This window comes from Nycticebus coucang, chromosome 3 (genome assembly GCF_027406575.1).
Source record: "Nycticebus coucang isolate mNycCou1 chromosome 3, mNycCou1.pri, whole genome shotgun sequence".
Lineage (NCBI taxonomy): Eukaryota > Metazoa > Chordata > Mammalia > Primates > Lorisidae > Nycticebus > Nycticebus coucang.
The window spans coordinates 120703264-120718991 of NC_069782.1; the positions used below are offsets into that span (position 1 = coordinate 120703264).

Below are 15728 nucleotides of genomic sequence, written 5' to 3' on the forward strand. Positions count from 1 at the left end.
GTGAAGGAAGGGTCACTAAACGTGACATACATACATTGAATTCAGCAAATGTTTATTACACAGTTACTGAGGCACCATGCTGTTGCATTAGAAAGACAGATAAGCCTCAGCCCCTGCCTTCAAGGAAATGTTTAGTCTTCAAGCACAAAGAACGTAGGCAAACGAGCAAGCAGAATACCAAAGCTTTAAAAGAAATGTAGTTATATCAACATTAAGATCACACGAATAACATTTACGTTTTGTTTTTTGGGTTTTTTTTGTTAGAACAACTCAGCAAAATAAAATTCCGGTTTATTGTTGGACAACATTGTTTCACACATACATCAAACAGGCCAAAAAAAAAAAAAAAGATAATAAACAGCAACTTCATAGACAAAAAAAGAAAAAGAAACCTTTTATCTTTGGCCTTTTTAACCATCTCATACAAACCAACTACTTATAGTACAGCTAAGTACATACACAAAAAAAGTTACTGGAATGCTCAGAATAAGATAGTTTTTGTTGTTGTTTTTGCTTTTTTTACAAGGTTTTTTTCCTCCTTTGAGATTATAATGAACATGGTCACACCACAAGTCAAGTCATAGAGTCAGAAGTAGGACAGAGACCGCTCTGAAGGCTGGTTTGGTCATCTGAGATGATTAAAAACGGCTAACCCCTAACAATAGGTACAAACATATAAAATGTAAATAAAAAATACAAACCAATTTCCCTTTTAAAGTACTTTTAAGAAAAAAAGCAGGGCCTTGGAAGTTTTGGTTCTTTTTTCCTCCCCTGTTGCAAATTCTCTGGTTTTGGTTGGGCAGTGAAGAGCGCTTGTCACCTTGGGGCGGTGGTCGGATGGGCCTCTCTGCTCCAAGGTGACCACGTCTAGAGTCTGAGACGGGAAGTGGGGGGAGAATAGGTCACGATGGCCTTTCTTTTGAAGTTTAACTTTTCCTTTTTTGCTGTCTAGTCATCCTCCTCAGTCTTCTGCTTCTTGGTATCAACATCCTCATCCTCATCATCTTCAGCCGCCTCGGCTTCCTCATCTTCGTCTCCATCCTCTTCCTCACCATCACCTTCCTCCTCGTCTTCCTCCTCCTCCCCACCTCCTTCCTCTTCTTCATCGACCTCATGGTCAGCATCCTGCTCCCCATGTTCCTCCTTAGCGTTCCCATCAGCAGGGGCGTCTCTTCCATTCGCTGCCTCGTCCACAACTTCCTTCTTCTCCTCTAAGTCCTTGGTGGTGACCTCGGAGCTGGTGTCCACCGCTGTGTCTGACATGGTGGGGCACGTCGGTGACCCGATGCGGGGGATGGAAAAGAAAGCTGGAGTTCAGGGACCCTGGCGATAAGGCTGCCGGAGTCCGCAGTGGCGGAGGTGGTTGCGACCAGGGGGAAGCCGGACCCAGGAACAATGCAAAGATGGCTTTCAGAGCTGCCAGACGAATAACATTTATGTAGTGAGCACTTTCTGGGTGCCAGCCTGAGCACAGAGAGGTATGGTATGTGTGATATCTCACTTAATCCTCATAACGACACTTTGAAACAGTTCTCATACTATCCCCAGTTTACAGCTGAGGAAACAAGTTTGCAGAAGATGAATACATTGCTTGATGATGTGGTTAGTAAGGGGGGAACCAAGATTTGAACTCAGATCTACTTGACCCTAAGCCTCTTAATCTCTTCCCACATAAGCTACTTTTAACCTTCAAAGGGTGAAACAGAGACTTCATAAACATTTGCAAGCCAATTCTGAAAAAGAAAATATTTCGTAAGATACAGTTGGCGTGAGGGGGTTGAAAATGGTGGCAGGATTCCGACAATTTTCAGTGTAATTAAGAGAAGACTAGAGTGGGATACTGACCGCCAGCACCTTGCAGAGCTTGGTACTTAGGAGATGTTTCAGAAACGCGTGGCTGAATGAATCCTCAAGCCACTGTGTTTGCAGCCACTATTCATGCTGCCTAAGAATTATGCATATGTTTGCTCTGTCCTCACCTTTGACAGATGGGAGAGGCTTGAATCCTGGGGAATCCTGAAGAACAAGATTCCCTCTGGCACAACGCCAAAAAGTCACATCTAGCCTGGGCTTGCATCCTCTACAAAATTGCTAAGAGAATGGAAAATATTTGCAAATGTGAAAATGTTGTTTGGATTTTCAGTAATGGCCTCTATAATCTTAGTTAATCTTTAACTAAGAAATTCCATTTTACTATGGAAAAAATAGGCTAATTGTTCTAGTAGATGGAGATCTACAGGATTGTCTGCCCAACACTCACCATACTTGCTGTTCTAGAAACTACCCACATCCGTAGTTCTCATGGGAGCTGCCGTGTGTATGTATACACACACACACGAACATTTTTTACATGATCCACCAGCTTGACCACAATTAATTGTCTAAGATCTGGCATCCAATCCAAGGTGGACTATTGACTCCTTTGTTTAGGATTTTTTGGACTTGGCGCAGGGCAATCTCCCTCTAGTAACTGAAACTAAAAGGTACATATATTACTCAGGATTCTCTAGAGAGAACCAATAAGATGGATGGATACACAGATAGATGACAAGGAAACTGACTCATATAATCATGGCAACTAAGAAGTCCCACGACAGGCTATCCCTAAGCTGGAGACACTGGGATGCCCATAGTCCAAAGCCTCAGAACCAGGAAAACTGATGATGTGATTCCCAGTCCAAGGTCAAAGGAATGAGAACTGGGGTGCAGGGGAGGTAGGAAGTTGGGAGGGGAGTAAGTCTTACAGTCTAAAAGCTGAAGAGGTTAGAGTTCTGATGTCCAAAGACAGGAGAAGATGAGCATAGCCCAGATCCAGGTGCAAAAGTAAACTGTCTTTTTGTTCTCCCTGCAGCCCCAGCTAATTAAATGGTGCCTGCTCACATTACAGACGGGTCTTCTCCACTCGTCCACTAATTCACAAGCAAATCTCTGGTGGAAATACCCTCTCAGACATAGAGAAATAATCTCTCACCAGTTTTCTGGGTAACCCTTACTCCTGTCAAGTGACACCTAAAATTAATCATCACAGTAGACAACCATGAAGGTTGGTAGATGTGATCATGAGGAGAGTCCAGTCTTCAAGGAAGGAGAAGGAAGCTGACAACACCCACACAGAGTCACCGAGGTAAGGCGGAGGGTCCCACGCTCACCAAGAGTCTGACTTCAAATAGCCCTTTTATTTTTTATGTTACACTAAAACATAATGTAACACTATTGTAAAATGTAACACTATTTTATTTTTTTCTCTTAATTTTTTTATTAAATCATAACTGTGTACATGAATGCATTTATGGGGTACAATGTGCTGATTTTATATACAATTTGGAATGCTTACATCAAACTGGTTAACATAGCCTTCACCTCACTTACTTAATTATTGTGTTAAGACATTTATATTCTGGGCAGCGCCTGTGGCTCAGTTGGTAAGGTGCCGGCCCCATATACCGAAGGTGGAGGGTTCAAACCCGGCCCGGCCAAACTGCAACAAAAAAAATAGCCAGGTGTTGTGGCGGGCGCCTGTAGTCCCAGCTACTCGGGAGGCTGAGGCAAGAGAATCGCTGAAGCCCAGGAGTTGGAGGTTGCTGTGAGCTGTGTGATACCACAGCACTCTATCAAGGGTGACAAAGTGAGACTTTTTCTACAAAAAAAAAAAGAAAAGAAATTTATACTCTTCTTTTAATAGATTTGACATATACCCTTGCAACATGCACCATAGGTGAGGTCCCACCAATTACCCTCCCTCCAAATGGCCTCCTCCCTTCTTTTCCCTCCCTCATCCTGGGCTATTGTTGTGTTTTATCTTTTGTATGGAAGTGCGGGTGATTATGGATTGGTTTCATAATAGTGCTCATTACATTGGATACTTTTTCTTCCATTAGTAAAGTATCTCAAGAATGGAATAAAAAGTATCTAATGACTTTAAATATTCCCGAAGATCATCTATATGTCTACCTTTCCCCAGACTTGGCTTTTCAACATATTTTTTTTAATTTTGTAACTCCATCAATTCCCCTTTGAAAAGAAGCTAATTGGAATTCAGTTCTGTCACTTGGAAACAGCCCTAACCAAAACAGGTGTTTGAAGAGCTTTAGGGTGATTAAAACACATAGGAAGGAGAAAAGGAACAATAGCACTAACTTCTTGCTTTCTGTCACCTCATATCTTTCTTAAAAAACGTATTAGTTTTAGTAGATATCCTCAAAGAGTCAGTTTTGTAAACATTTTGGCAAACTTTTCATTGAATTATTATATACCAAAAAACTGCACAATCCTGACTTTTTGCAAAATACACATAGTTGTGTAACCAACACCCAGATCAAGAATTAGTACATTTCCTGCAGCCCTCCCAGATGGTACAGCTGCCCCTCCAGGCAGCTCCTGACTTCTGGTATCAGAGATCAGCTCTGACAGTGTTTGAACTTGAAAGAATCACGCAGGATGTTCTCTTGTGCATCTGGCTTCTCTCTCATTGGTAAGATGCATCGGTGTACGTGAGGGTACATGAGGCTGTAGTTCTCTCCTTGCTGAGTTATATCACCAACATTGTCTTTTAAATGTTTTGTTTTGTTTTGTTTTGAGACAGACTCACTATGTCACCTTCAGTAGAGTGCCGTGGTGTCACAGCTCACAGCAATCTCAAACTCCTGGGCCCAAACGAATCTCTTGCCTCAGCTCCCAACTAGCTGGGACTACAGGCACCCGACATAACACCTAGCTATTTTTTTGTTGCAGTTGCCATTGTTGTTTAGCTGGCCCGGGCCAGGTTCAAACTCTCCAATACCCTTTCAGTGTGTGTGGCTGGCTCCTTAACCACTGTGCTACGGGTGCTGAGCCTTAAATGTTATTTTTATTTACTTAAAGTGGGCTGGAAATCAGAAACAGGAACCTGGTAGGAGTAGCTATTTTTTTCTCCTAATAACCCATTGATCATAGTGGTAAAATCTAATTCAGACAAGTTGCCAGGAACTTTAGCAGAGAGAATTGCTCTTATAAAGTTGGAACTTTTATTGAGTCTTACGCAGCTCAGCTCAAGTGAGGACATAGGCTGCCTCCTCCTTATGAAGGTGGAAAAACAACAAATGACCCGGCTCCTCTCCTTGTGCAGAATAGAGCTTCTGAAAGAAAAGCAGGGTGCAACTCCCTATAAAAGTGACCCTTTCAAAAAACCTAATCAGACCATACATTGTTTATTTCAGCAAACAACATTCAGTGATTCTAAAGACAAATAATCCCCTATTGCAATTTGTATCATAATTTCTAGAAGAAAACACCATTCTTCTAATTTTTACCAAGCAAGTAAATAGTAATTTATCCACAGGGCAGTTCTATCAAGCCATTCTTCACTAGCCTTGAGACATAGATTCTCAATATAATTTCCATCAACACCTACAGTTTTATTTCTTTATCCTCCATGATAATTATAATGCAAAAAACAACAAACCCTAATTCATTTGGCTTGAACAATAAGGAAAATGTATTACTTTCTATCACAAGAAGTATGGAGTTAAAACCGATGAGGATCTGAGTTTTTTCTTTGTCAGACTCATCTAGGGAGAGTATAAATCTAAGTAGACTGAGGCTATTCCAAGAGTCACATTCAGAAAGAAATGACAGCTTCCAACAGTAAAAGGCTGTGTCGTCCCTTGATCTTCCCCTACCCCCAACCATGAGGAAACCTTCCTTGGAAACCCGCCACTTCTTATCGGCCAAAATTACATCTGGGTCCATTGGTAAAACCAACCTCCTAGCACTCTGGGAGGCTGAGCTGGGAGGATTGCTTGAACTCAGGAGTTCAAGACCAGTCTGAGCAAGAGTGAGACCCTGTCACTACTAAAAATAGAAAAATTTGCCAGACATTATGGTGGGCACTGTAAGTCCCAGCTACTCAGGAGTCTGAGCCAGGAAGATCACTTAAACCCAGGTTTTTGAGGTTGCTGTGAGCTATGATGACACCACAGGACTCTAGCCTGGACAATAGAGTGAGACTCTGTCCCAAAAAAACAACCAATGACGAAGGGAATGGGATTGCCATATGTGGTACATAACAACAGTGTTTATCCCTAAAATAAGGAATAGAGTCCCTTTGCCTAAGTCACTTTCAAAGAAAGCAATGGCTTTTCTGCAAAGTAAAAAAGGGAAAAAGATTATTGTAGTGGTTCTCAACCTTCCTATTACTGCGACCCTTTAATACAAGTTCCTCATATTGTGGTGACCCCCAACCATAAAATTATTTTTGTTGCTACTTCGTAACAGCAATTTTGCTACTGTTATGAATCGTAATGTAAATATCTGATATGCAGGATGGTCTTAGGTGACCCCTGTGAAAGGGTCGTTCAACCCCCAAAGGGGTTGCGACCCACAGGTTGAGAACCGCTTGATTATTGGGTTGACAATTACCCATCACCTTCCACAATCTACCTCTTGGGTTTCCCCACTTCCCTTGTTCCACATATTGTTCACAAAATGCTCATACTTCCACAAAATACACAGTGTCCCTCCATGAGAGAAAACAACCTAAAGTCTCATCTAAAAGAAACAAGATAAATTCAATAAAAACTCCCATTCAGAAAAGTGACTGTCAGCACTGGTCCAAGCACATGTTATCTCCTGCAGGACAATAATAATAAATACCAGTTCCATGAGCCAAGACAGGAGTAAATATCTCTGCCAGCTGTCTGGTCAGCCTTGTTCTCTGCTGGAGCCTCCCTTGCCCACTTGCCTCCCATGTGGGGAGCATCGGAGAAGGCGTCTTCCTAGAGGCTGCCGAATTTAACTCCTGCAGATTCTATAGCATCAGGACCCGCTTAGGACTTAAACAGTCCTAGACATTTTATAGTTGGAAACTCACTTCTGGTCCATTCCAGGGAATAATAATGGCCAGTCTTCTTGTCTGAATGAGGTCTGTGAGTGCCACAATCCCTGTCTCCTCACCGTGAACCTCTATGATCTCCCCACCTTCAAGCCCAAGTTTACATGTAATGGCCTCCACCTCAAGGCAAGAGGGAGCGGTGGAAGCAGAGGAAGAGTTGCTACCTGTGATCCCAGCCTTCCCAGTTGCATCTAAGCTCTGCACAATGCCTCTTGTCTTGTCAAGGATATTTGATGAGAGATATTAAAACCAGGTATGGGGGGAAAGCTCTGCTCTTACCTCTTGCAAAAATTTATTTCTTTCTCACCCTTTTTTGATGGAGAAGGGGACATCAATTTTGTATCAAATTGAGATTTCTAAGCTGAAAATCTCTAAATTATGGTCTTTAAATCAACTTAGATTACAGAGTAAGGGCAGAAAGAGTCTACATTAGCAAAACTCCATTTTCTTCTCTCTCTGCATTCAGACATGCCACTTTTTATCTAAATTTGCCCCATAGACTATCTCTTTCTCAAAGGCTGCAAGAAATAACCAGCATGTGCCAATATCCCCAGTTTTCCTACCATTACCTCTAATTCTACAGTCTGGACATATAAGATCAGGGTCCCAAAGCCCAACATGTGAACAATTTGACCAAAAGACTGCAAACTCAGAAACTTTGAAATATGGCCTTGATGTTAAAAAGACAAAAAACAAAACAAACAAAAAAACACACACGAGAGCTGGATTTAGGGGGAAATGAAAGAGTTGACAACAGCGGAAGCCAGGAACTCATCAGTTTAGCATTTTCTCTGTTACACATGAGTAAACTCCAGTTTCCCCTGCCTTCCTAACTTCCAGAAATTGTTTTAGGATCTACAGGAGTGGGAGGCTCTTTTACTCACAAATAAACATACTTTTGAAAAGAGATTTGGGTGCATATTTTGAAAACAAGGTGAGTCACAGCAAATAATGTAAAATAGACATCTGAAAATAGATTAAGATTCACTTCTTACCAAAGAAGGAGTAGACTGTTTTGATGAGAAGAACAAAAGGAAATACCCCATTAAGAATTTCTTTGTTCATTGAGATTTGTAACTTTTAGACAACATGACAGGAAGTTCTGTTTGTGATGGACAGTCTCAGCTCAATTTTGTTTTAATGAGGAAGTCTGTGTTCTATTAATGGCGAATTGATTTTCCTCTATCACTCTTGGAAGAAATATTAGCAAAGGTACGTCATTGACCCTTCTGATCTTTGCACACTTATTTAAAGTCAAAATTCTAGCCTTATAATAGGGAATTCATGCCAGGGAATTCATACTGAAGCTCCGAGGACTGGGAGGTCTTGGTACTATCAGCCCTAATGCCGGAATTTGGGGATTCACCATGTGGTTCTGGTGGTATAATTTTCACCATACATGAGATTGACATTTTTTGACAATATTTAAGTCATATCAATTTCCATTCCAGAAATGAATACTCCTATTTGGTTTTCAGTTAAGTGTTCATCAATTCCCTATAGATAAGTTCAGCACATTTGAATCAAACAGAAGTATGTTCCAAAACCAAGTTGGTAAAGTATATGTAGGTACCACGTTCACCAACTTAGCCTTACTTTTGGCATGTTCCTGACACATAGTAGGAGCTCAGTAACTATTTACCACATAGATGAATAAATGAAAAGAGCCATGGCCACTCAGCAGTTCGGACAGCCTTGGCTTTGAGTATTTCACGGGTCCCATTAAGTTGTTTTCAAAGTAGCCACTGTAGCTCAGTGTTTATCACACCTGCCGCCCTCCCCAACTCCCTACCCACCTCCCCCACCCCACCCCGCGCACACACGAGATGTGGTAAGTTCGAGCCAATGAGTTTGAGCCTCATCTGGGCCTAATAAACAAAAGAACTAAAAATTCAGAGAAACACTTAAGCCTTTGACCGCTATTATTGGGGTGGGCCCTGGCCTTAGGCCTGTAGTCCCAGCACTCTGGGAGGCCGAAACCAGTGAATTGCTTGATCTCTTCAGTCTGAAACCAGCCTGAGCAAAAGCCAGACTTGTGGCAGGCACCTGTAGTCCCAGCCACTCAGGAGGCTGAGGCTAGAGAATCGCTCAAGTCCAAGAGTTCAAGATTGCTATGTTGCCATGGCACTCTACCCAAGGCAACAAAGTGAGACTCTGTCTCGAAAAAACAAACAAACAAACTTGTTTTCAGTTTACTAACAATGCAGACAGGCCCAGACATAGAGATGACAAATATTTGTATATTTGAGGTAGTTCATAGCTTTGTTAGACTTTGAGGCTCTTGTTTTTCTTATCTACCAACATCTACTCCCTTCCAAGTATAGCTCTAGGCAGATGGCAGAGAGTTTTAAATTCCAGAATAAATCTCTTTCTACATTTTTCTTTCTTTGCCCCAATGCCTGATTCTAAGCCAGGTGTCTGTGAGATCCAGCCCTAAATCACTGCAATGGTCGGCCCCAGTGAGGAGAGTTTCTGCCTCTCCTTCCTCCAATCTCAGAAATGATTGCTGCCTTCCAATTCCCATAGCTGTTCTCACCACCCATGTAACCGTGATGATTACAAGTTGCATACACATGGACATAGAATTACTAAAAACACGTGACTTACTGTCTTTCTGGCCACATCCTGGGTTTCTTGAGGATGGGCACCTGTTCACCATCCCAGCCTCTAATACAGTGCCAAGTGCATAATGCTCACTTGTCAAATCAATGAGTAAATAGCAGAGATACTTTTTTTCTTCTCTTTGAACTGAAAATTTAAAGGTAAAAAAGGAAAAACTGAATTTATTTCCTCAGTACCAGACAAAGAAGGGGAAAGACAGGGAAAATTTAGTATTTAGTTAGAAATTCAGGGAAGCGGGGGAAGTAATCTGTTTGGGTGCAGTCACTGGGGAAATGTGCCTAGTAAGTGAACATGCCTCGGCACTCTTCCCATCAAGATGTGTTGACTATGTCCCTTTCCCTTGACTCTGAGCCTTTCTTAGTGACTCAGTTGTAACCACCAAGAGCAGCAGAAGTGATGCGGCATAACTTCTAAGGCTGAGTCAGCAGAGACCATACTGCTTCCACCTGATTCTCTTAGCACACTCATTCTGGAAGAGCCCGTCTCTGCCATCATGTAAGGATTCTGATTACCCCCTGGGACTGCTGTGCTGGAGGGGCTGTGTGTATATGGGCCTCTGGTCGACAGCCCCAGCTGAGTTCCCAGTCAGTAGCCAGTGTCAACTGCTGCCAAGTGCAGACATCAGCTCAGTCGAACCTTCGGATGATGGCAGCCCCAGCCAACATCCTACTGCAACCACAGGAGAGCAACAAGAATCACTGAACAGTTTCTACGTCCGACTCTCAAAATACGATGATTGTTTTAAGCCTCAGATTAAGAGGAAATTTGTTACACATCAATAATAACTGCACCAATTGCCTCTGGGGATTATGACTATAAAGAAAAAACTCTGAATTTTTCTTCTCTATTTCTGAATGGGGCAATTGAACACTTATCAATTTTCAGACCAAGCAAGCATAACAAGGACATGCAAGCACACCCCTCATCAGTAAGTGTGTCTTGGTTCATAAGTTAAAACGACATGTAGATTCCATCAAAATGTAAATGAAAATCATAAAGGGCTTCTGGAATGGAAGCAGTCTCTGCTTAATTAAGGCAAGATATGCAAAACCTGTCTAAGACAAGAGTAGTAAGAATAATTATTAGCGGCTTCTACAAAGTGATGTTTCTTAGTTACTGGACAAAGACACGGTTACTAGAAAGGCTTGGAAATTATTCTCCTCTGAAAGGAAATGAGAGGAAAAAACATTCACAGAAACATCTTGTGATTAAAGCCAGCTCTACCCCCATGGAGAGGCGCGATGCTGACTTCATTCCCTGCAATATCCCCGTGACTAATCCCTGACAATTAGTCCAAACTTACAAATATTCTCTCCAGCCAAGGCAACAGTAGGAAACCTTTCCATATGGCCAGATCTTTCCACAGCCAGTAGCATTTGCAGGATTTATAAATTAGACCTTTCACTTGCATGAAAGGAAAGAATTGCACATGAGACCATTTGTTCCTCTTTGCTTTGTACCCCTTCCCATCAGAAACGTGTCCCAACCACGTGTGGCTGTCCTCCAGCACAAAAAGGAGGCTTCTCCTTATGGCAGATGCCGGGCTCCTCCTCGCAGACTCTGCCCTTTTCTGTTCAACCTTCCTCAGAACTCCCCACATGGGGAAGGATAGGCCTGGCCTGGGGGCCAGTTAAAAGAGCTGAGCTGTCATCACAGCCTGGCAGGCCAGGACCAGGGCAGCCCAAGGCTAAAGCACACAGCCAGGGATCTAGTTCTTGGGAATGACTTCTTCTCAGTGAACAGCTACTGCTGGCTGTCCTTGAGACAGACTGAGACCTGAAAACTGTACCCCAATTCTTGGCAGGCCCCTGCTTGAGCAATCTTGTTGCAGAGATCCCTTAGAAATCCAGAGACGCGGTGGCTTACAAACTCAGTTGGGCAAGGCTGCAGGGACCCAAGTAGGGGTCATTACACAGAATGAAAGGTGGACAAATGAGATGACTGGAGTTCTGAGTCCCCACCCACACAACAATCAAAGCATCTCTTCTTTCTCCTTCTTGTCATAGTAGAGCTTGAAATATTTTACTTGTTGAATTTATTTGGAAACCACTGCAATACAAGACAGCAATGAGCTTTGGAATCAGAAGGCTTTAGGCTCAAATCCCGGCTCTGCTCCTTATTTACATTCAGGGAATGTTTTTGATGTCAATTCTTCTGTAAAATGGGGATAACAATGCCAAACTCACAGGCATAGTGAGGATCTACAAATGAGACGATGTGGTCCGCCTCCTGGCACAGAGTAGTTGCTCAGTAAGTGATGAATGTTGGGGATTTAAAGGGTCAGGAATCCTACTTTCTTTTTCTCTGCCCAAGGTGAGAACCAATTGAGAAAGAGACTCAGAAATAAGATATAAAATCCCAGAAGGAGGAATCTGTTTGGTGAATGATGTTTAGTCTGTGGCAACAGAAGACTTTCTAATATGGCATCCCGGAATTAAACTTTCCCCCTCCATCACAAGCAGAGCTAGAAATTTGTAGGCCCCCCCTAGGGGAGGTGGGAGCGTCCTTGTAAATTTGCTTCCCTCTGCAGAGGGAAGATCCCAAATGAAGAATGAGTAGGGGATGAATCACACATTCTCAGTTATTCAAACCCAAACTGATAAGTCAGCCGCGTGACTGATGTTACCCAGAGCCATCAGGTACAGTTGTACATGTTCACTATGAAGTTATAGATGACACCATTTATTACATGTTTTGATTTTCCTTTTAGCAATAAATCTAGAGGTTTCCACAGGTTGCAGCCAAACTTTCCATTGGTTTCTCAAAATTTTGTTATATAGCAAATGAAGAGCAAAATATCCATTGGAAAGTATTCAGAGAGAAAAAAATCACTACATTTAGCCTTGTGCATCCCTTGACAAGGAATTTTCAAGAGAGAGATATGTGAAATGACAGATGGGTTAACCCCATTAGAGTCAAAATGCATAGCAGGTGCATTGCCTGAGAAACATGGATTTTTAAGAGCTACAGTTTACCCTTGGTTTCTTTAACCAGGATGGCTGCCCCAGGACTTGACCCACATGACACAAGCCCTGTCATGTATTTTCATAATCTTTAGGGTAATTTTCCCGGGGCTCTTTTTAGTGATATTAGTTGGTGCATTTAACATCTGTGGTCTTACAAAGACTTGTTCCCTGCCCCCTGATTCAATATTTCAATCCACCCCCAGGATGTTTCTTTCCTGGAATCTATGCAGATAAAAACAGCTTTTTCAATAACTCCCTAGCCCTTAACATAAAGGCTGATCTTGGGTGAGTACCAGCGGCTCACCCTAATGTCACAGTACGTAATGTGTATATACCCTACCCAGATGAAAACTTCAACTCAGTGCAAAGACAGGCACTTACCCATATCTCTGAATACACCCATTTAACTAGTATTGACACTAGTTTCAAGTTGGCAGAAATTCCTGGAAAGGGGACAAAGGGTGGTTAGTTTATTTTGATCTGGTTCCCTTTTACTCCCTCTTCCTAGGTTTCTGCTGGAGAGATTTTGCCATATTTGGTTATAAGAAATGGAAAAGGGAATAGTATTATTTTTGGGACACTAGTGATAGGAAACCACTGTAAATTATCTTGCAAAACATCAAGGCCTTAACAGAAATGTGAGTATTTCTGGGGGCAAAGGTTTGAAAGATTTGGCGATGGAGTTTTTCTGCACTTTTTTTATCTTTAAAAATTCCATGGATTTGAACAAGAAGCCAAATACAGTGAAAATAATAAAAATTAACATTTGTTGAGCTTTTATTGAGTTAAATATGCTAGGTGCTTTAGCTTTACTTTCATTATTTCATTTATTCCTCACCACGCCTCTATGAAATCAGTACTATTATAATCCCCATTTTATAGAGAACAAAACAAAAGAGATTAGGTAATTTGCCACAAAGACATGGAACCAGTAAATACCTGAGAGGTGCTTGTATTCAAGCAGCCCGACTCCCAAGATTGTGAAGTATCACCGCTGTTGAAAAGATTCAAATATAACGTGTTGATATTTTCTATAGAAAAGCCATTCTGGGTTCAACTAGTACTGAGTGTTTAACCAACAAAAGAATTCTTTAGAAATTCTCATTTTTATTACTGGAAGCAAAGAAGCCCTCCTCAAATTAAGAAATCAACCAGATTATGGCGGCACCTGTGGCTCAGTAGGTAGAGCACCAGCCCCATATACCAAGGGTGGTGGATTCAAACTCAGTCCTGGCCAAACTGCAACAAAAAATAGCCAGGCCGGGCGTTGTGGCAGGCACCTATAGTCCCAGCTACTTGAGAGGCTGAGGCAAGAGAATCGCCTAAGCCTAGGAGTTGGAAGTTGCTGTGAGCTGTGACACCACCACACTCTACTGAGGGCAAAAAAATGAGACTCTGTGTCTAAAAAAAAATTAAAAAAGAAAGAAAGAGGAGGCGGAGCAAGATGGCAGCCGAGTAACAGCTTCCTTGCATCTGGGCACCGTGAGTCTGGGGAGATAGGACTCCAGGCGTCTCTGGCTGGTGAGAACTGCCTATCATCACTCCTATGAGGATACAGGGAGTCAGCGAGAGACTTCTGGACCCCAAGAGGAGGACTAAATCCGTGGAAAACCGGCAAGTGGTCGCGTGTGTTCAATCCGTCTAAACCCGCCCACAACTGTAAGTTCAGTAGCAGCGAGACTGCAAACCAGAAAGGCCTTACCTGTGAACTGTTTTGATGTCCTTGGACTTAGCACTGAGTTGAACTGCCTTGGGGAAGGCCTGAGCGGGAGTGCGAGAACTTTGGCCGTTGTCTAGGGCCCCAGTCTGAGCCGCTGAGCCAGACGGAGCTAATAGTGTTTGGCGGTGGGTCACACGGATCCATTGTCAGCGATCTGCCCCGGCAAGCTCCGCCCTCAGGGTCGCAGAGCTAGAAACGGGTGGGAGCTGGTAACCCAGCAACCAAGTAGCCTAAGGGTGGGGTCTGAGCCGCCTTGCAGCCCTAACCCTCAGGGGCAGAGTGAGACCGGTTTTGGCACACTGAGTAAGTGGATAGCCACTTCAGCAGCAATTCCAGCAAGAAAGCTGGGAAAGCTTCTGCTCAACAAGTTTACAAGTTCGAAGTGCCTTTTAAGTAGGCTGAAGAGAGATTCAGGGTGTCTACCTGCTGGGGTTTGAGTAATCAGCAGCCTCCAGTCGTATCTGAACTGTGACTAACATCTCATACCCCAGAAGACCACGTGTTGCCCAGACAATATTCAATAACATATACAAACTGCTTTGTTTTTGGTTGTGTATTTTTTTCTTTCTTTTTTTGCTTGGTTGTTTTTTTTGTTTGTTCATTTTGACGTTGCTGATATTCTTTTGTTTTTTTAATTTCAATCTTTTCCACACAGATCCCTTTTTCTTTCTCAATTTTCCTAGTTTAATTATAATTTCCCATTGCTGCTTTTTTTAATAACTTCAACTTCATTTTTGCTAGTGTTTCTACCGATATAATTTGGTTTTTCACCCAATTTTATCCCTGTAAAGTTTTCTGTTTGCTTCTTTTGGTTTGATTTATAGCATTTTTGTCTTTCCTCTCTACTTGGTGGAGGTGGGGTACTGTGTCTGATCAGGTTAGCAAAGAGCTGCTGACCTCAAGGGAACCACGCAACTGGGCACCCCCAGAAGGTGGGGTTTTTTAAGGTTGTGTCAAAGTACCCTACTGTACACCTATATTGCCCTCTTTCTGTGCCTCTCTTCTTTTTGTCAATATTCCTTATACCCACCCCCTCTCCTTTCTCTATCTTTCTTTTTTTCTTATCACTCGGTCCTCCTTTCTTTCATCCCCTTTTTTTTTGCTCTTCAACCTTCTCACCCTTCTGGTCCTGTAACCTTTAGTCCACAGGCACAAGAACTTAAAGAGCAAGAGGAAGTGAAAGGAATATTAGGGCAAGCAAACAGATAAAAGAAATCACTCATGAGGAAGAATCAGCAGAAAACTCCAGGCAACATGAAGAACCAGTCTAGAACAACCCCACCAAGGGACCATGAGGTAGCTACTGCAGATGATTCCACCAGTATAGAAATGTTAGGAATGACAGAAAGGGAATTTAGAATACACATGTTGAAAACAATGAAAGAAATGATGGAAACAATGAAGGAAATTGCTAATAAAGTGGAAAATAACCAAAAGGAAATCCAAAAACAGAATCAAATAAGAGATGAACGATATGAAGAATATAAAAAGGATATAGCAGACCTGAAGGAACTGAAACAGTCAATTAGGGAACTTAAAGATGCAATGGAAA

General features: G+C 42.3%; 1 protein-coding gene across 1 annotated transcript; it reads right to left on the reverse strand.

Moving 5' to 3' along the window:
* Nucleotides 1-947: 947 nt before the first annotated feature.
* LOC128582326 (prothymosin alpha-like) lies at nucleotides 948-1263 on the reverse strand. Its single transcript, XM_053586131.1, has one exon. The coding sequence runs from the start codon at nucleotides 1261-1263 to the stop codon at nucleotides 949-951; it is 315 nt and encodes a 104-aa protein (XP_053442106.1). The 3' UTR covers nucleotide 948.
* Nucleotides 1264-15728: the final 14465 nt, after the last annotated feature.